The sequence below is a fragment of the Syngnathus acus genome, chromosome 9 (assembly GCF_901709675.1).
Source record: "Syngnathus acus chromosome 9, fSynAcu1.2, whole genome shotgun sequence".
Classification (NCBI taxonomy): Eukaryota; Metazoa; Chordata; class Actinopteri; order Syngnathiformes; family Syngnathidae; genus Syngnathus; species Syngnathus acus.
Genome location: NC_051094.1, coordinates 12,603,465 through 12,623,613, shown reverse-complemented (window position 1 = coordinate 12,623,613; position 20,149 = coordinate 12,603,465). Strand labels below are relative to the sequence as shown.

At 41.6% G+C, this 20,149-nt stretch overlaps 1 protein-coding gene across 1 annotated transcript; it reads right to left on the bottom strand.

Moving 5' to 3' along the window:
- Window positions 1–3: 3 nt before the first annotated feature.
- Window positions 4–20,104, bottom strand: si:ch73-138n13.1 (trichohyalin). Its single transcript, XM_037257803.1, has 13 exons — window positions 19,895–20,104; window positions 18,767–18,851; window positions 15,788–17,013; window positions 15,616–15,706; window positions 10,804–14,511; window positions 10,590–10,715; window positions 4,102–4,208; window positions 2,840–2,981; window positions 2,579–2,741; window positions 2,037–2,170; window positions 1,797–1,933; window positions 1,602–1,687; window positions 4–1,516 (listed from the first exon to the last, which is right to left on the bottom strand). The coding sequence occupies exons 3-12, from the start codon at window positions 16,996–16,998 to the stop codon at window positions 1,612–1,614; spliced, it is 5,895 nt and encodes a 1,964-aa protein (XP_037113698.1). The 5' UTR covers window positions 16,999–17,013; window positions 18,767–18,851; window positions 19,895–20,104; the 3' UTR covers window positions 4–1,516; window positions 1,602–1,611.
- Window positions 20,105–20,149: the final 45 nt, after the last annotated feature.

Genomic DNA, 20,149 nt, shown 5'->3' with positions numbered 1-20,149 from the left:
AAGTAGATTTTTCTTTTTTAATAAAGAATTGATTCACTTGAGAACACTGGTCATACAACACAGTGCGTTATACATCTGCACTTCCAAATAAAAAAAAACCAAATGACATATAAAAGAAATCCCAAATTCATGTTGAAGATCATGTAGATACAAAAAAATGTACAATCACTCAAAAGACTTAATCCACACATCATCTTGCTTTGCAGGAACATTATAATGTGTTCACATGGATGCACGAATGAGACAAAACATGACCAAGATGGTCAGTGTTGCTATGCATCAAGTGACAAAGTGCTTTAGAGATATGAATGGGTCAATGGCAACGTTGAGGTGGAAGATTGCAGCTACCTTGTAGAGCAGGTGTGCACACAGTCCCATATGTATGGAGCCCCACATAGCATGTTGTAACAATCAGTAACAATGGAGCAAACAAATGATCCCACTCCTTAAGTTGTGTGATGGAACTTCCCGTGAGTCTCTCTGAGACAGTCAATTCAGGCCTGACGTCAAAGATTGTATATATATACACATGATTGAAGGAACACATATTGTCAGAGCATCATCGAGGAGTGTGTGACGACAGTTAGGAGCTCTACGGCTTTGTATGGATGCTTGCAATCAATCAAGAAGAAGCCAACATGATTTGTGTTTTCATATAAAAACTGAAAAATAGTTTGTGCTGTTACGGTGTGTTTGTGATGCAAAGTCTCTTGCCCAAAAATACCCCACCCCCTTTCCCCTGCCCATCCCTCTCCCACAGAGAAAAAAACAAAAAACTGTGACTAACATTGAGGAGTGTATCAAAGCACAACAGTGGGGGCCCTCTAGTGTAATGAAACAATATATTTTCTCCCAAAAACTCCCTCTCTGTCATAGTAAAACATACAAATATAGCATTTCATGATTACTCACATGATATACATTCCATCTAATAATGGGGTAAGCAGCTTTTATAAAGTTCAACAAGGAACCATTAGTATCTAAAATATTGTCCTATGGCAACGCTTGTGTGACTCTCATCAAAGATTGATGAACGACAAAGACGACATACACGCAACCACTGACTTGTAGGTATTAGAGGAACCAAAAATAAACATCTTGTATTGTCGTGGCTGGGTCTCCTGCATGCGGGGAATTGTGCAGTGGTCCCTCAACTTAACCCTTTCCTGACATGACATGCAGCCTGACAGGAAATGATTCAACTCCCAAACTACTTCTGGTCCCTATTGAAGTGTTCACCAAGTGTCACTCTCTAAGCGGAGATCGCAGGTGTACATGAAAAGAATATATAAGCACAGTAGCTGGGTGCAGTTTTCGTTTGTTTGTTTTCACGTGCCCCCCTTCTTGTTTTTGCAGACATTCTCGATAAAAGGCACCATGCATGATGATCAAACCCAGACAGAGAGAACCAAAAGAAGAAAAAAAAAAAAAGTCATCAGCAGCAGAATTTCCCTTTCGACTCTCGGAGTCGAAGGTTAAGGCCTCTATTTCTTACAGATGTGTTTCAGACGGCACCCTAGGGGAGAGAGGCATGTGTTTAAAATAAATGCTATGCTTATCTGCATTGGTAAATGTTTAAAAAAGAAAAAACATATTCTCACCTCTTCTTACTTAGCTCTCATTCTCATATTGACTCAAGCGCTTCTTAGACTTGAGCTCTTTTAACCACGGGGGTGATTCCTCCTCACTGATAAAAAGAAAAAAAGTCTGACATGGAGAACTAATGTATTGATTCACGATAAGTCAAAAAGACAGCATGCAATATAAATATGTTTCTCAACGCTGGGATGGCTTACTTATTTTCTTTCCCACCAGCTGGGGGAAGTACACGAGCAGCCCGAGGCAGGAAGGGCGATTTGGGAGAGCGAGAAAGAAGGGAAGCGGAGGGTGTGTCACTTTGATTGTCAGAGTCGCTCCTCTTCTTCAATTGGACCTAGCAGCAGATAGTGAACGCAGTTAGACAGAACAAACATGCTTCAGACATGGCTGACAGTGAATCCCTTTAGTGGATTTCCCCCAATTAGACGAATATTGACCTTTAAAGCTTGAGAGTCCACCCCGGGGAACAACGCAATTCTTTGTGGCTGAGAAGCAAAAGTAGCAGCAGCGTCTGCCCCTCTGGCCTGCTCCTCAGAATCGACTTCATCCATCTTACACTCAACGTTCTCCTCTGTCAGGGGAAAAACAACATAAGCCGATTGGTGAGTAGAATGCCATTAAAAGGGCCCTTCCACCATAATCCAATCCCCCCTACACAGTTTATACATAACATGTCAAAAAGAGTCTGTGAGGCGGGTTAAAGTTGACATCTATGTGCTCGTATCAAATTAAACAGTCCAACCATACATAATTTATGCTAATTGGGGCTTTAAATAAGACTCTTGAGAAATATGTTGAAAATGGAATTTAGCATTGCCTAGTACATTCATGAGTGAATTCTTTTGGAGAGACATGTTGAGAAATAATCAGGTATACCATTTATATACCATGAGCACCCAAGCTCAGTAGTAAGACTGTACTTTGCTTTTTGTGACTTGCAATTGAATATTTTCGATTTGGTTCTTTAGCAAAGACAAACCTGTGGAGTCTCTGTAGAGCCAGTCCTCAGGGGGGGCTTCCTCTGTCCCACCTTGCGTAATCTTCTGACGGGCAGCTCTGGAGGGCCGTGTCCTGGGAGCACGCTTCTTTCCAAGTTGAACTCTGGACCGGAGGACACCAGTGTCTAACAGAGTGGTTGGTGCCTTTGGCATAGACACAAAAAAATATATATATTCCAGAATGAGTGCATTAAGAGTACTATTTTGGGGACATTAATACATTTACACATGATGACACTTACATCAGGGAACGTCTGGTTCTCAGATTTCAAGGGTGGATGCAGGCCATCAAAGCTGTCGCTCTCCCCTTGTGGACGGGAAGAAGTTGTGTTCCTTGGAGAAAGGCTGAGGTTGCCTTCTGAGCTGGGAGTGGCAGGAGTTGGGCTAGAAAAGGAGAGCCAAAACAAACTTGAGCCTGATGCGGGAGATTGACCACCTATCTCCACATTGAATGTAAAATGAAACAATTATTTCAGAAAATAATCTATTTTCAATCAAATCCAAATGAATCCTGTGCATGTTGTGATATTCTATTTTCACCACAGGAGGTCAGTAATAGTCACTTTGGAAAGACATGGATTCCCTCGCAGTGATCATCAGCATAGACAGAAAGTTTTTTATATTTGAATACCTTTTTAAACCCTCGCAATATTCTTTACAACGGACTTGACATTGAGTCGGAACAATTTTAATCTGAATCTTTGGTTGCACTGCTTTTGAGATTTGTGCAGCATACATGTTTTTGGACAACACAATTAAATTTACAGCGATGTCCTCAAACAGTAACATTCTCATTTATTCATTTATTTATATACGGTGAGTTGGGTGGCATTAGAATATTTTCTGCTTTCTTTGGCGTAGCAGAATGTCTGAGAATAAACCCCAATTTTTAAAGTAGACTCCTCACACAGTTGGTCTTTTCATACCTTTAGTTCGATTGCTACACTTTTATTTATTCAAGCAAAAGTGCTACTTGCTACTTTTGTCTAAGTCTACTTTTGTCTACTTTTGTCTAATGTCACCTTACATTCATACACGAGTTGCTTGCCTGAAGTCTAGCTTTTATTTGAAATGAAGGGAAGTGATTTGACGGGGAACATCTCCCTAATAATTTTGACAATAAACTCAAAACACAACCCTTTCCAATTTCAATTATGAATTCTTATTTCGAGTTATTTATGAATGGAAATGATCCCAAATGACTACGAGCCAAATCCTCACCTTTGCACATTAGTAGTTTTTTTTACTACATGCCTGGGCTTGTACACTTTTCATCTACGCATATTCTCCTGACAAGAACTCTGACACATTTACCGCACCTAAGCTGGGAATGAATGCGGAAACACCAAGGAGGAGCAATTCACTTAAGAACCGAGGCTCCTCAAAAACCCTGGGACGTGTACTTTTCCTAAGTTGTGTGTATTGCCCACATGATGACAATAAATATGATGCAGATGATTGAAGAAATATTTGTTCCATGCAAGATGCAGTCATGTGTGTTTACCTATCGTCAATGCGCAGTCCAGTCTCCCAAGTCCCATACTGACTGTCTGTCTCACCCACTGGAGTTTCAGAGTCCTTCCGCTCATCCTCAACACTGACACCTTGCTCCTGGGGGAGAGAGACCAAGAGAATCTGAATAGTGAGAAAGAAAACCTATCGATATTTAAAACGAGCCCATCTTAGTTCTAAAAGAATGAATGAGTGACAGCATAGCCTTTATTAAATCTGGTCATACATTCTTGCAACGTCTAGCTCTCCCAAAATACAATATCAACTATAGTGCTAGTTAAGAAACGTACATCATAATTCCATAACTACTAAAAGGCTCACATTGGAAAAATCTGCTTTGGAAAGATAATGAAAGGCAAAGCATTTGGTTTATGGACGCAGGACCAGAGCAAGGACAAAGATAAAGACGGGTGGGTGCCTGTGCGTTTGCCGTCTAGTGAAGCATGGTTCTTTTAATGAGGCTGGTACAGAGGACATACTGTCTCAAAGCCACACACAGCCAACAGAGGCGTGTCTGCACATGAACTGATAAACCTGCCCTATATAGGAAAACACAATAGGAAATCCTTCCGTCCTCATATGTTGCCTGAGGGTTGGATATGGAAACATGATACACCTGTCTCTGTAATTGCCACCCTGTACTGCCAGTTCTATGAGAGCAGAGCAGTAGTACTTTCTCAAAAGCTATCCGAATTGGGCAAATCCATCCTGGAGTAGTTGTCAGTGTAAAATGTCATTTGACCTACTTTCTAGGGTACAATTACGTTTACAGTCAGACATGGTTGTCCAACACACTTCACGTTTGAAGCATTGTAGGACTTCACAAGTAAATCAAGAGGCCCAGCATAGGCCGCCATTACAAGTGTACCATGTAATTGCTATCTTCAGTTCCAGATGGAGACTTTGGGAATTATGTCACCACCCTCTTGCCTTTCTTACACTGCCATCATCGTTGTCAAAATGCCAAAGAAAATCTGGATTCCAGGCCTCGTTGATTATAAAAATTCCTGTCCGATACGTATGTCTGAGTTACTGTATAAGACACAGAGAACACGATGCAAGCAGCTCATTGCTTTTACTCAAAATGTTTCTGCCCCATTTTAATGCATTAACTGACATCTGGAGGAGGAAAAAGTGAAACACCAAACTACATTTAAAATAATTTGGCAATCCCTTACCATTATTATCCTGAAAAAGAAAGGAGCAGTTTAGGACGAAATTGATTCTGTAACTGTCAAACATTTCTAATAAAGGCCTAATCTACCCTATTCTACTTCCAGATAGGAAACCTTTTTCTGAATAAGATTCATAATTTAAATATCTACTATCACATTGAACACACATGCTGAGCAACCATTCAATGTGCTTACTAAATAAAGCAGGGCCACAGGTCTACTTGGAATGATATATAGCTGTCAGAAGGATTTTTTTTTTTTTCTCTTAATAACATTAGCAATCACCAGCTTGCCCTTGAGGACAAGCTGGGTGTGCCGGGGAAACAAACAAAGAGCGGATGAATGGAAGGATGAAGGAGAGGGAGCTGGTCAAGTGGGAAGTGGTTAGAATAAAACATTGGAAATTGTAACAATATATCTCTTTGATTAATGAGTGATACACATGTCCCATGACACAAGACAATTGCTCCATTATTAGGGTCAATTACTAGACTGAACTTTAGAAGCAAATACAGGAAATATTGGAAATATAATTCTGCTAATAAAAAAAATAATGAAAAAAAATCCTCAACTATGAAGGTACAAATTTGTGCCAGATCTAGTTGTTAGAATTCTCTGCTTGCAATCACAGAATCTACAATCATCATCCCAGAAAAAAATAAACTGAGTATTACTACATGTCAGAGAGGCATTTCATTATGTAAATATATAGTTCAACACGCAAACACAAGAGGGCCCAAAGGTGAACAAAACATCTCGTAAGAACAGAGTAAACAGTAAAGGAATGTAAAAATCTCACTAGTCTTAAGAATTTACCATAGAACGAGTCGGATTTGACATCAGCCTAATTCTAACGTGGCCCGGTAAAAAAAAAAAGAGATTTACAGGATTATTCGCGTTAGTTGTAGTCTGGAGTTTAGTTTTCATTTCTTTTCCACATTTTTGTGGTGAAGGTACACTATGACAATCACACACTCGAAATGTGTTTTTTGCGTGCATCAACTGCCACACACAGCAAGCACCTTTTAGTGCTGCTGGATATTATGAGTTATTGGCTCAGTTAGCAAATTAGCACAAATACACTCAAACAATAAGAACAAAAAGTTAAAGATTAGCCTTGATATTCTGATCTGCAGACAAACTAACGAGCTCTTCTACAAAGTACACACAATTATTCTTTTTTTTGGTTACTTACCTACCCTAGCCATCTACCCAACCTCTCTCTCCTGTTCATTATGTGTGGAAAAGGTAACAGTTTGGCACTTGGCTTCCATCCCTTTATACAGTCAAATAATGATTAAAAGCACAAGTGGCAAAGTCCAATGTCAAAGCCTCCGGAAAATAACTGCCTCTATAAAACCAAAAGACACGTTTTGAAGTAAAGTCACAGATGCGTAATGAAAACATTGTTTATCTTTAGCTGTTATGACTCATGAAGCATTGTACAGCAAAGAGCTGTTACCTAAAGATAGGAGTGAGTCTACTTACTGCAATGTATCCACACATGGCTTTCTAAATCTGTCTTAATCATAGAGCATAAAGTAAATCTGCTCACAAGGGTACAGATAATCGACAATCTTACAAGGAACACAGGACATAAACTACTACGAAACTATTGCTACATAAAGTACCATGCCTACACACTTGGAGAGAAATTTTGAGCAGCCTGTATAAAATTTTGGGCACAGTCTTGCTGCAGTAGAAAAGGGTCTTCCCCAAATTGCTCCCACAAAGACTTGTCCAATTGAATAACACACAAAATTAAGGTACAGAGGCACACAGGAAAGTGAGTCAATCATTGATGATTATTTAAGAGATTAAAATACTTTTGCCAATACAGGGAGATTTCTGTCTCTAATTTTGACAATATAGCTTAGCAATTAAATTAATTTTTACAATAAATAAATAAGGAAAATAGTAAAGGAGGTATATGAAGATGGAAATTTAAAAATAAATCAGAGACTGAGGTAGTGCGAGCTTTGCAATGGGGAAACGCTACATGCACATTTCTGAAAAAAGAATCCGATTTCAGGATGCTATCTTACAGCAGTTGGGGTGTTGGGTGCGGTGCGCCTCCGTAAGGACAGACGTTGCTGGCTGCGCAGTGAGAACCTGCGAATTGACTCCCTGCTGCGGGATGCGAGCGAGCGCAAGGAGCTCGTTCTGTTGAAGTGTCCGGCTCTGACCTCTCCTCGCTCTCTCTCCACTGAACTGGAAAAAAGGCTGAGTGCCCCATGAAAGGAGCGACGGACATTTCCTACCCATCCCGACACTTGGGACTGCGCCACTGACAGCTTGTCCCCTAAATACTCCATCACAGTCCAATCCGGACAAAACAAGCTTTGTCACGATCGTCTCTGAGCTGAGGTGTGACAGTGGCAAGGTATCATTAAAAGTGCAAACATGCAGGAACTTTGTCCTAAAGGCTGCTGGTGGCTGCTGGCTCAATACTGCAGCAGTGCGGAAGGCGAGGGCGCAAAACTGCCCATGGGAGCAAATGCTTATATGTCGTTTATAACAGCAGCCAGTCTGACCATAACAGGAGCAAGTCACTCTTTGGTTTCACTTGTTAATGTCTTCCCTGCATTGCAGTCCCAGATGAGCCACAAGGGCTGCGTTTCAGCTCATCACTGTCAAAGCTCCGGGCTGTCAGCCAGTGAATTGTGACACCTCGAATGTCTATTTTGATGCACACAAGATATGCTTGCTATGATAGTCCTGTAAACCAATGCCTGGATGTGTAATGTGATGCAAGACTGCTCTACAGCTAATATTTACTTTTAGCTAGTGCACCAAATAGTGTGCTGTTTACCAACAGGCTCTGCCATGTTTCGTTGCCTCCGAGGGCAGAAAGTAACAACTACTCATGTCCTGACAAAGATTTTCTCGACTCTTGATAAGCTGACACATTTAACAAATCTAAGTAGTAATTCAATTTTTAAAAGATCTTGCCAAATCAGCTGGCATATGCTCATCTGTCCAGATTCCAGTTTCAGCGATAGCCAAATAGACACTTCTCCCAGGTTACCTTCCTGAATAAGGCCAAGGTTAAAAAGGGTGAAAAATCCATCAATGGTTAACCTCCCATGGCAACTAGGTGGTGCTATCCCGGGTAAAACGAAAATGACAAATAGTTGCAAAAGGAAATCTTCTGTGCTAATTTGTATTCCACCAAGAAACACAGAGAACAACCACTGGCAGGAGCAAAAGATGTGGTAGGAAAGACAAATCCAGAGTAGGGAGGGGAAAAATAGAGACTGTTTTCTCCTTGCTTTAATCTGCAGGTACAGACAGGTAGGAGAAAATGCGTCAGCGGTCCTCCTTTCTGTATTCAGGACATTAGGACTCACTGTCAAGGAGAAACTGGGTGGAGAGAGGGAGTGTGGAGTCAGAGAGCACGAGAGCAAGAATGGGAGGTCCCTGATTCCAAACAGGAGGGAGAGGGACGGGGAAAGGGGAGGGTTCTGCGGTGCTGTTGCTCAGGCCTCTTTTGATTGCAGTGCAACAACGTTTAAGTGTCATCGCCACAAAATAAAGGACATGGAAGCAAATACAGAGGGATGGAAATGAGGATGCAAAAGCACAGAATAAAAAAAAACGGACAAAAACTGTGAAAATAACCAGACTGTAATGACATGAGTTTTTGAGCAGAAATAAAAGTGAACGGTTTTGCACAACACTGGAGTGCAAGAAACTCCAAGTTAAAAAAATACCCCATATGCACGTCACACAGTTCATGTCAGAGTCAACTGGAACAGAGAAGCTAAGATGCTGCATCACTGTCCAACTACGCCCCCTGCAGGTAATCTTTGGAACATACCCGGTGAGGCGCACTTACCGGAAAACAGCTGAGTAATTATTCTCTTGTGAGAACAGCTCACAAATCCACGTTTCCCAAATTTTCCTGAATGTGGAAACTAATGGTCACTTCTGTAGCCTCACCATGGTATAAAAAGATGTTACTTTGGAAAATGTGGTCAAGGTATAGGAATTGACTGTAGATGTGAAGAAAATGTATGCAATAACACCACTTCATTTCTGTAGCAAATAGTTTATCACAAATATTTTCTCTATCCTGGATTCATATTTGAAATAATAATAATAATAATCTCTATCCCACCCAAGTGACCAGTTATGACTCACATCAATTCCTCCCTTTTGATGATATCATTCAGTGCACAGCAGAAACCAGGCAAAACCCAACAAAGGAGCGTGAAGGTAATTTGTACAATTATATTTTTAAACATGTAGAGAGCGGGCTCCTAGAAAAATGTGTAGGCGGTGTAGTATTACTCACCCAGAAGTAGCGCGGACTCAAGCAACACGACCATAAGTACAAGTTGTACAACAAAGCGCTCGGCCTCATGCCCATCTCTGCTCTGCTCAGAACCACGCACCGGCTTCCCTTCGACTAACACTGTGATGTCATCACACAACCATCACATCTCATCTGAGTGACTCAAAGGACCCTCCCCGACAAAGGTTTTTACGCCAACGACTATTTTGATTGGTTATGCATCGATCCGATCTTCAATCGTAACATTATCTGCCCCGAACAACTACAACAGATTATGCTTATAAATTAGAAAGGATCATCCTGAATAACCTTTTGAGGATGCCACACAGGAATGTTACTGGTGAAGAAATGGCATGATTGCTCAATGTGTTTTTCAGTGTTTCTATTAATTCATACACATACGAATGGCAACAGCATAACAAACAAGCTTATTTTGTCTTTCGTCAACATAAGCAGTCACTACCACTTATAACCACTAGATGGTGGTAAAGACCTTAAAGAGGGAAACAAAGAAAACGAGCATGTTTAACCATATTCCAATTTAAGTACAGTAATGTTGTTTTCATATTTATAGTTTGTAAGCATGGGGCATTGAAGAAATCCTTTCTGCAGGCCACACTTGCATTGCAGGCCATCTCATGTCACAGCTTTTCCTGAGCCAATTCTAACAGGCTTCTGACGACGTGCAAAGAATTTGCTTAATCCAATCTTGAATTGCAGGCAAGATTTGCCACCGTTTGACAGGCTACATGGTGTAAAGGTGATCCTGTAATGCCATTCCTTCAACATCCATCCAATTATTAGTTCCTAATAGTCCCAGTCACATTTTGGCACCCCCAAGCTGTTTTAATCGTGCACGATTTTACCATACGTTTAACATATTTCTTCCCTTTCTTTAAAGATATTGGATTTTTTCCCCCTCTTGTGATATACAGTGTGTTTTGCATAATGCATTTGATTTCCAAACGAATTCTAATAAAAATGTCTTGCAGCTGAAATCAAACTTACCCAGCTCTGGTGGTCCTGTTCTCTGTGGGCGCTCCGACTCCGTATTCTAGAGGCACTTTTTTCGAGAGCAACACCAGATGGCACCGATCGACGTGACATGCTGCGAGAACGCATCCTGTTGGGCTCCTTGTAACACAAACAGACCAAAGTGGATTGAGCTGGAATTTTTTTGTTCTCTTCCAAAAATGTTTTTTTTATTCAACCTCCAACTTGCCTGGAATCCGTGGGATCTCCTACGGTTCCGGACCTCTTCCTGATTGTCTTGGGATTTTAGTTGTCTGGGCAACCAGACCTGATCAAGAGGAGCACTGCTGGGAACTCTGCTTGTTGACTCTCTTTGGAGCAAAGGGTCCAAGTAAAGTGGTTCAGCCTGCCTACGGTGCCACTGGCTGTGTGAGGCAAGGGAATGTTCAGCCGCCATTAAGAGCAGTTCTGGGTTGACTTTGGTTGTGTGTTTTTTGGGCTCATGAAGAGGTTTGCGGTGAGACATCTCAGTTGATTGGAGCTGCCGTGGGTCAACTGAATTCTGTGGAGGTATCTTCCACGTGATATCTCTTTCAGGTGCAGGTCGAAATGAACCGCCAAAATTGGAGTCTACTTCTTGAATACTGGAAACGGACAGGAAATTTGGATTTGGGGCTGCTGGCTGAGATTGAGATGTGAAAGAGTCCACGTCAAGAATGGAAGGTTTGTAGGGCTCTTCGGCTCTCGGGGAGGGCTGCTTCCATCTCATGTGTTGAGAGGTGGCGGTTCTGATCAAAGAGTCCACATCCACCACTTTGGGCCTCAGAGGGGGTTGATCGGCCTTCATTCTCTCCTGTTCCTCTTTCCTTTGTTTCTCCTTGAGCCTGTGTCGCTCTGCTTCTTGAAGTCTGGCAATCTGTCTCATTTTCTCTGCCTCAGCCTTTTCCAGCTTCTCTCTCTCTGCTTCCCATCTTTGGTTCTGTCTCTCAGCGTGGCGTTGTTTCTCCCTTTGCAAGTCTCGCAGCCTGTCCAGCTCTTTCAACTGTTCTCTTTCAATGGCTTCCGCATGCTCCCTCTCCAGTTGTCTTAGTTTTTCCTTTTCTTGATCAATCCCTTTCAGTCTTAGCTTTTCTTGTTCTACTGCCATGAGTTTGGCTTTCTCAGCCTTCTCTCTAAACCATTGCTTTTCAAGCTCATAAAGATACCTCTCGTTTTCTTTCTGCTTGTGTTTTTGGTCAACGAGGTTTCCTGCTTCTTTTTCTTTAAGGCTCTCCAGTTCCTCCATTCTCTTATTCCTTTGCAATTCCAAAAGAAACGTCTCCTTATCCAGCTCTGTCTGTCTTTCTTCTTCCCTCTGTCTTAGTCTTTCCCACTCGCGCTGCCTCTCTTGATCCAGTTCTTGCTGCTTCTGAAATTCCCGCTGGCGCTCTTTCTCCTGCTCCCTCAGTCTCAGCTGTTCTTGCTGCCGCTCAAGTTCTTGCACTCTCTCCCTTTCTTCTCTATGCCTCTTTTGTTCTTGTTGCCTCTCAAACTCTCGCTGTCGCTCCATTTCCTGCTCCTTCAACCTCATCTTTTCTTGCTGTCGCGCAAGTTCGCGTTGTTTCTCCATTTCTTGCTCCCTCTGCCTCAGTTGTTCATGCTGCTTCTCAAGTTCTCGCTGTCTCGCCATCTCCTCCTCCCTCAGCCTCAGTCGTTCTTGTTCAAGTTCTTGCTGTCTCTCCATTTCCTGTTCCCTTTGCCTCAGCCGTTCTTGCTGCCTCTTGAGTTCTCGTCGTCTCTCCAGTTCCTGCTCCCTCAGCCTCTCCTGTTCTTGCTTTCGCTCCAGATCTCGCTGTCTCTCCATTTCTTGCTCTCTTTGCCTGAGTCGCTCTTGCTGTCTCTCAAGTTCTCTCCGTCTCTCTTTTTCAAGCTCTCTCTGCTTCTCAAGTTCTCGCTGTCTCTCCATTTCCTGCTCCCTCAGCCTCACTTGTTCTTGCTCCCTCAACTTCATCTGAGTGTGTTGTATTTCAATTTCTCGCTGCCGCTCAATTTCGCGCTCCCTTTGCTTCAGTTCTTCTTGTTGCCTCTCAAGTTCTCGCAGTCTCTCCATTTCCTGCTCCTTCTGTCTCATCTGTTCTTCCTGCTCCTTCAGCCTCATCAATTCGTGCTGCCTTTCAACTTCTCGCTGTCGCTCCTCTTCCTGTTCCCTCAGCCTCATCAGCTCCTTCTGCCTCTCAAATTGCCACTGTCTCTCCCTTTCCTGCTCCTTCAGTCTGGTCAGCTCTTGCTGTCTCTCCATTTCACGTTGCCTCTCATGTTCTTTCTGCTGCTCCTTTTCCTTCTCCTTCAGCCTCCTCAATTCTTCTTGTCTTTCCTTTTCCTTCTCCTCCAGTCTCATCTGTTCTTGATGCCTCTCCAATTCCTGTTCCTTCAGCCTCATCAGTTCTTGCTGCCTCTCAAGTTCTTGGTGTCGCTCCTTTTCCTGTTCCCTCACCCTCCTGAGTTCCTGCTGCCTTTCCTTTTCCTGCTCCTTTTGCCTCATCAGTGCTTGTTGCCCCTCCAGTTCCTCCTCTCTCTCCCTTTGCAATTTTTGTTGTCTTTCCTTTTCTTGTTCCCGCTGCCTATGCATTTCTTGCTGTCTCTGCTTTTCTAACTCTCTTTGCCGCTCTAGGTCACGTTGCCTTTCCACTTCCTGCCTCCTCTGTAACTCTTGTTCTTTCTGCTTTGCCTTTTCTTGCCTGAAAGGCACTTGGCTCTGCTCTTCAATTTCTTTCAAATTTTCATACTCCAATTCTTGGAGGTTCTGGTTTTGAAGCTCTCTCTGTTTTTGTTTCTCCCTTTCAAGTGCCTTACGTCTTTCAAATTCTCTTTGCATCTCCCTTTCCTTCATCTGTGCAAACTGTAAAATGGCTTTTCTCTCAATTTCCATTTGTCTCTGTTTGTCTCTATTGATAACTTTCATTTGGTCATTTTGCCTTTCATCCTCCCTTGTTTGCTCTGTTTTTACTCCCTCTGTCATGTCCCCCGCTGTCGGCACATCCAGCGCTGATACCACCTGCCTGGCTGAAATCTGGCTAACCCTCGTCATGTCCTCGTGTTTCTCTTGACTTTTTTTCCCAAAGGTTGCATTTAATGACAGATTCCTCTTAATAGCAGCTACCGTACCTTGAGAGCTTTCATGTCCAGAACCTATATCATCATAAGGCACAGTTGAATCCATAATGTCTGAACCAGTATTAGACTCCTGTATTTGTCCGGTCAAGGCAAAATAAGTTGCTTTGGGTTTTGGCTTTTCATCCGTCTCCAACGTTTTCATGCGTTTCGGTGCTGCAGCTATTTCTTCATTGTCTGCTTCTCTCTGCTTCTCCTTATTCAAATCCGGTTCTTTATCATTTATTGATTGCTTTCGGGTAACATTCTCCACATCAGGTTCTTGAACTACACCTTTTGTAGGCCATTTCTGCAAGGATCCTATTCGCAAGTATCGAGGCTGTTGCTCCGTTGCCATTGCTGAAGCTGGCTCTTCTCCCATTAAACCAGTTGTCTCCTTCATTAGCCTGTTCCCTTCTGAGTGTCTGGAGCGCAAGGTCATGGCTTTATCTTCCCGCTGAGCAGATGGAATGCTCTCACTCACCGCTCTACTTTCGCCCACGGCTTGCACTGTGTCAATGGCATGGTTCACTCGCAGGGGACTTGGAGATACTGCATCTTTATAGATGGCAGTCACCAGAGTTCCTTCGTTTTCATTTTTTCCTCCTCTCAAAGATGGGTGACGGACTAAGTTTGCATCATTGGTCACACTGGATATCTCCACAATATTATCAAATAAGGACGCTCGCACTTTCTGCACTTCAACACTTTGATTGTTGGAGGGGGTTGCCCCACTTGGCACAAGTTCTGTCTCGGGACTTGCTGTCATTGAGCTGATCTTTTTTTGTTGATCTACAGCCATCTTGGCACCGGGGTTGACTGTTTCAATCTAAACAAAACAAAAAAGGATCTGAGGTATACTGTAATACAAACGTATGGAATTATAATATAAAATGGATATTAAAAAAATGCTATCAATGCTATTTTTTGTGATAGAAAAGAAATCAAATCAAGAACAATTATTTACAAAGCCATTTTTTCCACCATTAATCTGGCCTATGACAGCTCAATTGAAAAACAAAATTGCAGCGATGAAAGAAAAATAAACCGAGAACGTGGTTGCACGTGTGCCCTCTCATAACTGGAATGTGGCTCAAATTCATGTCAGCACACATCTGCCACCATTAAAATACCTGCGATGTTTCCCAAATACATTTCACATGTTCTTGCAGGCATTCCTGATTTTTTTTCTTGCCATCTATCAGAATTCTCAAGCTTTTGTGCCAACATTGACTGCTATTTTGAGATGCAAAACAATTCCTCCAACTTGTCTACAGCCCCAGATGCAGCACCACTGTAGGTATAGATGAGCATTGTTTTGTTTGTGCAAAAACCAACCTTAGCCTTCTTTAACCTTGTTTTTGTAAGACTACATTCATATTTTCCAAACACGATGGGAAATCTGTTATGGTCTAATGAAACAACTCCATTTCTATATATAAAAGTACATTCTTTCAAACAATGAAAAAAAATAAAGTAGCAGAGAAACACTATTTCCAAATTCTACTTAACCCTCATAACAGTGGGTGTGGTGTAGCAGTAACGTTCAAAACCAGTGTTGATATTTTCACACATCCCTGCTAGAGCATTTACTAACAGCCACCATGGCTGCAGAAACGCCGCTGTGTTGGGTTTCTGAGCATACGCAGGAGTTCAACATTGATCAAAGTTCACACAGTATTGATAAAGGGAAAAAAATGCAATCCTTATGTATACCAACACATGAAAAGCTCTTTTTCAAAACATGATTAACATTTTTTATATTTTGCAAATATTTTCATTTAGAGACCTGAACATTATTATTTGGCATTTACTGTCTTTTGGAAAATAGCTCTTCAATTCTACTGAGAACTTTAAACTTTATTTCTCGTTTAACATCAAATTACTGACAAATCCCAATGCAAACTCTTGTAAAAATCTATGCATCTCTTACCCTCCTGTGAGGATCTTTGCTGACCTCTTCATACTCTGCAGCCTCACTGAGTGAAACACTGCCAGAGTCAGACAACCTCTCAGATGAAAATCTGAAAAACACAAAGACAATGGAACTCAGGGATAAAACATACATGTGAAACATAAACTAATACAGGGATGGCAGATCTTACTTTTTAGTGAGCTCAGCGGGCAGGTGGCGAGGTTTAAGCAAAGGCTTCACGACAGGACTCTGTGTTGAAGTTATATCTTCTGTTAGCTGCCTGATGAGCTGTTTAACCCCCACTTGAGGTTCGCCTTCAGGGACTGTCTGCTCTGGAGAGGGAATATCTGATGTTTGGCCAGAAGATATTCTCTCAGGAATGGAGGATGAATCAAGCAGGAGATTAATTCGTGACTTGATGCTTGCCCCTCGCTGATTCTCAGTCTCTTTTACACTTATTTGTTCTGGAACGTCGCTGCTCTGCTCATCTGAGGCAGACAGTTTCATGTCGATGCCAGTGTTCTGTCCCAAAGCATTGTCTTTTTCCTGCTGTGTCTTTTGCGGAAGTGCTGTCTCTTTTGGAGTGTTTTCCTTCACGTTGGCAGTGGTCGCTCTACGGTGCAATGACAGACCAATAGACTCAAACTTAGATGTCAGATCAGATGAAAGAGGTTTTCCGCCAGCCAATTGTGGGGCAGGAACTGGTATCTCTAAATTGTTAGCAAACATAGCTGATACAGGTCTGGGCCTTGAAGTTCGGGGATGCGGTCGGGGTGGGACAACTGTCACGGATTTATTTTGTTCATCCGCTTTCTCAATCAGATTAAGAAACCCCAAAGACTTGGCTCGAGCAATGGATGCCCCACCCTGCGTGGGTGTCATCTTGTTCTTAGGTTTCTGTCTTTCTGCTGGCATTGGAGGCATTTTTTTGCTGTTGTCCTCGGAGTCAAAAGGAGGGGCTGGTTTAAATGGCTGGACAACAGGCTTGGTTGTTTGCCCAGTATTCACCTTACTGGATGTTCTAAATGAGGTTGAGGCGGGACGACTGGAACTAGTTGACACAGGCCTTGGCTGAACAATGGCTACTGGTTGCGGTGGTTTTGGACTAATGGGAAGCTCTAATTTGTATCCAGTGGTGTTAATGGATTCTGGTCTGGATTTGGTTGGCGGCTTTGGGGCAAGTATAGGCTTGATGGAGTTTTTTTTCTCCACGGCAAATGGTTTTGGAGTTAGCCGTGGTTTGGGGGCAGGGACGGGTTTTGGTGGTTCAGGAGTGATGATATGCGATTGAGTCATTGATGAACTTGTGTTGCTTGAGTCAGTCAGGGGACTCAAGTGAGATCTTCCTCCTGTCATTGTCCTCCCAACCTCCGCACTCTGTACCTCCACCTGTGCAGCCATCCTCTCTTACATCACCTATGAACACAAACATTTTTCTCATTGGCCAAGCAAAATAGCCTCATGACAAGATCTCCTCAATATCACATTCAAAATATTGAATCTGGTTGGAATGGCCACTTCAACCTGGGTACAACCAAGCAATTTGTTCATCAGATGACAGGTTGATAGTAATAACATTGTTGGATAAATTTAAGTTTCGGGGGGAAAATGTGATTTTGGGGATGTTTTTGGATGATCTGGACTAGATAACACGTGATAAAAAAAAAAAACACTTTCATCACAATCGCCTTTACTGTCATTATAATTTACATTATAACAAAATGAGATTGCAACTCCAAGAGGTGCTTTGCAAGGTGCGTAAAAATGACAACTCTAAAAAACAAATAAAACGTAAAATTGTGCAATGCAGTAAATATCTAAACAAGATAAATAAGAAAAAATATAGGTGTGAGCAAGGGTTTTACAAACTGGAAATATTGTATGTTTAGTTATTGGACTAGAAAACTGTTGGACGTTGATATCACACAATATTGCACGTGTTTGTATTGCACTGGAAATAAGTGCTCATCACGGTTTTTTTTATTCCATTAGGATCGCAACCACTTGTCATGTTGTTATATAAAAGCCTCAGAAATGTTTTGTTTATCTGGCCACTACTGTGGACTTTGTTTAGGGAGTGCCTTAAGTGGCAGCAGAAATATACACTATTTATTCAAGGTAATAAATCACTCCAGAGAAATAAAGCATAGGTGTACACGAGTGACTAAGGACCGGTGCTGATAATCAGTAATGATCATCAGCAAACGAATTATTTTTAAAAGAAGTTTTTTTTTTTTTTTATGTCATGTCTGCACTTCACTGATTTGTTCATTTCATTGTTTTTTCATGCATCCATTTAGCCGGCAAAAACATTTTCCCCTGTAGCCACAGGTCATGTGATATAATGTGTGTGGTATTTTCATTGGCTGCTTGACGTTTTAAACCGATTCACTCATTCACTTACAAGTCGATATTTGAAACCACAGCCACACTAGCTGATAAACCATAGCCAGAACCAATGTGCAACGTGACTGAACAGTTCAGTTGTTTGGCTGCTCCCCTCTGTGCGTGGTTTGGTTCAGCACACTTGTTTTTTTTTTTAATAAATCATCTTATCAGTGTCTATCAGAGTGTTCCCACGGGGTCAGAAACGTCAGCCGCCTGAAAAGAAAATGTGTAATGGCACACCTCTGAAGGTCTGAGCAAACCTGACAGGAGTCTGTTGTCACACAACAATGACCCCACCCCCAACGAAAAACACTAAAAAAACAAAATACTATTTACACTAAATTTGTCTGCATTTCCTGGCTTTATTAAAAGGTTTCATATGTTGTACTGCAGGTGATTATACTGAAGATGAAGACCTCACATTAAGTTAGTTGGAAAAATGTTTTAAAAGAAAATTGAGGCTGCCAGCAAAAATGCTTCCATTTTCCTGCATTAAGCCAATGACTCGTCATAACACATGTAAAGGAACATTGTTGTACTAAATTACACTGCACAAGATCATGAACTCGGCAGCATATGAGAGGTTATCAATTCAACAAAATCCAATTTCACAAAAGTGCTCACAGTTCTGAGGCTGTCCCTGTTTGACTTTTAAAAAGTACTGTCTTTCTTTAAATTGGATAATGTGCTCCAAATGTATTTGTGTGGAAAAATATCACTATAAATGTTGGTTCCTCGGGGGCGGAGAATAAATAGTCGTGTTTTTTTTTTTTTTTTTTACCTGAACAGATGTCAACAGTATGCTGTAGACCTCCGGCTTTTGTTGTAAGACAGCATATCACCCAAGAGGAAGGTGTTGAAGCAGCCTAAAAAAAAAAACAAGATTTTATTATGATGCAAAATAAAAATACAACTGCTGTTCTTCATGCAGCAGTACATAAATCAAAGCAGAATGGTGGACTAGGAACGGAACTATTTTTCATTTTGGCACATGCTCAAACAAAGAGACATACTTGAGCAATAAGTCACACCCACAGGCCCCACATCTGAGCAGTCATCCAGACAAAAAAACACCTACGTGAAAAAGTAATTAACCAAATGTTTATTCTGTGCTAGGAAACCCCCTCATCTGTCATGCCTTTAACAACTACTGTATAATTTCTGAAAAATTATGAACCGAGCTCCTTTCTTGTCTTTATAAATCAATGAATTAACCACACGTCAGAATGACAGGAAACAATTCAACCACAGTCGAATACAAAACACTTGCTTGTACATTGGTCTATATAGCTATGGTCATTGATGATTTTTCTTAGCAGCCTGAAGAGCTTGATCAAAAGCATTTAATAATAATCACAAGTCATATATTTTCTTAGTTTTCTTCAACACATTACATAAGCGAGGGATGACATACTCCTGGAAAAATAAGTGTAATAACAGGCAGTGATCTATTAAGCTATTACTGTATCAGCATAAAGTGCAGCAATTACTTACTAACCACGTTTTCTGTAACACCTGAACATCTTACAATCAACATTGATGCACTTTTAGCCACTTGTATTTAATAATGATACTTTTGAGTGTTTATATTTTGAAAATGTGCATCAAGTGCGAATTCTCCCTATGTGCTCGTTGAGCCCCCCAACGCCCGGAGCAGATTAGCAAAAGTCTGTGCTGGACTGGTACAAAGTAAAGACCATTAAAAGTAACGCAGATACGTACATATGTTTCAAAGTACTATACGAAAACAGTAAATAGATCATTAATTAAAAAAAAGTTTAGGTCGCACAGCCAAGTAAACGCTTGCCATGCATGCGAAAGCTAACTCAAGACAAGCCAACTAATCAAAATGGAAACACTGCCTGAACCTGTCTTTCACTGTTTGTGATGAGAAACACACGGAACTTACCTAACGATGTCCGATCTTCATCTTGCAGTCCAATTATTATTGGGGTTTTTTTTTTCACAAATGGGCTACATGGCTGTAGAATAGGGAACTTAGGACAAATTCGTATCGTAACGATGGCTTTTCAGCTACTTAGCAGGTTCACTTTGCTAGCCAAGAGACTGCTATCCTGTCTCAGGTTGCGGTGTTGTTGACAGGGAGGACGAGACAGCGCTCTACCATTTGACTGGCTGGGGAGCGAAATTACATTTCAAAGTA

Excerpts from the sequence above, each read along its gene's own strand:
- si:ch73-138n13.1 (XM_037257803.1), bottom strand. The coding sequence starts at position 16,998 with ATGGCTGCACAGGTGGAGGTACAGAGTGCGGAGGTTGGGAGGACAATG. Across the intron at positions 10,716-10,803 it reads GGAGATCCCACGGATTCCAG|GAGCCCAACAGGATGCGTTC; the intron begins GCAAGTTGGAGG and ends TTGTGTTACAAG. Across the intron at positions 2,742-2,839 it reads AGAACCAGACGTTCCCTGAT|GCACCAACCACTCTGTTAGA; the intron begins GTAAGTGTCATC and ends TCTATGCCAAAG.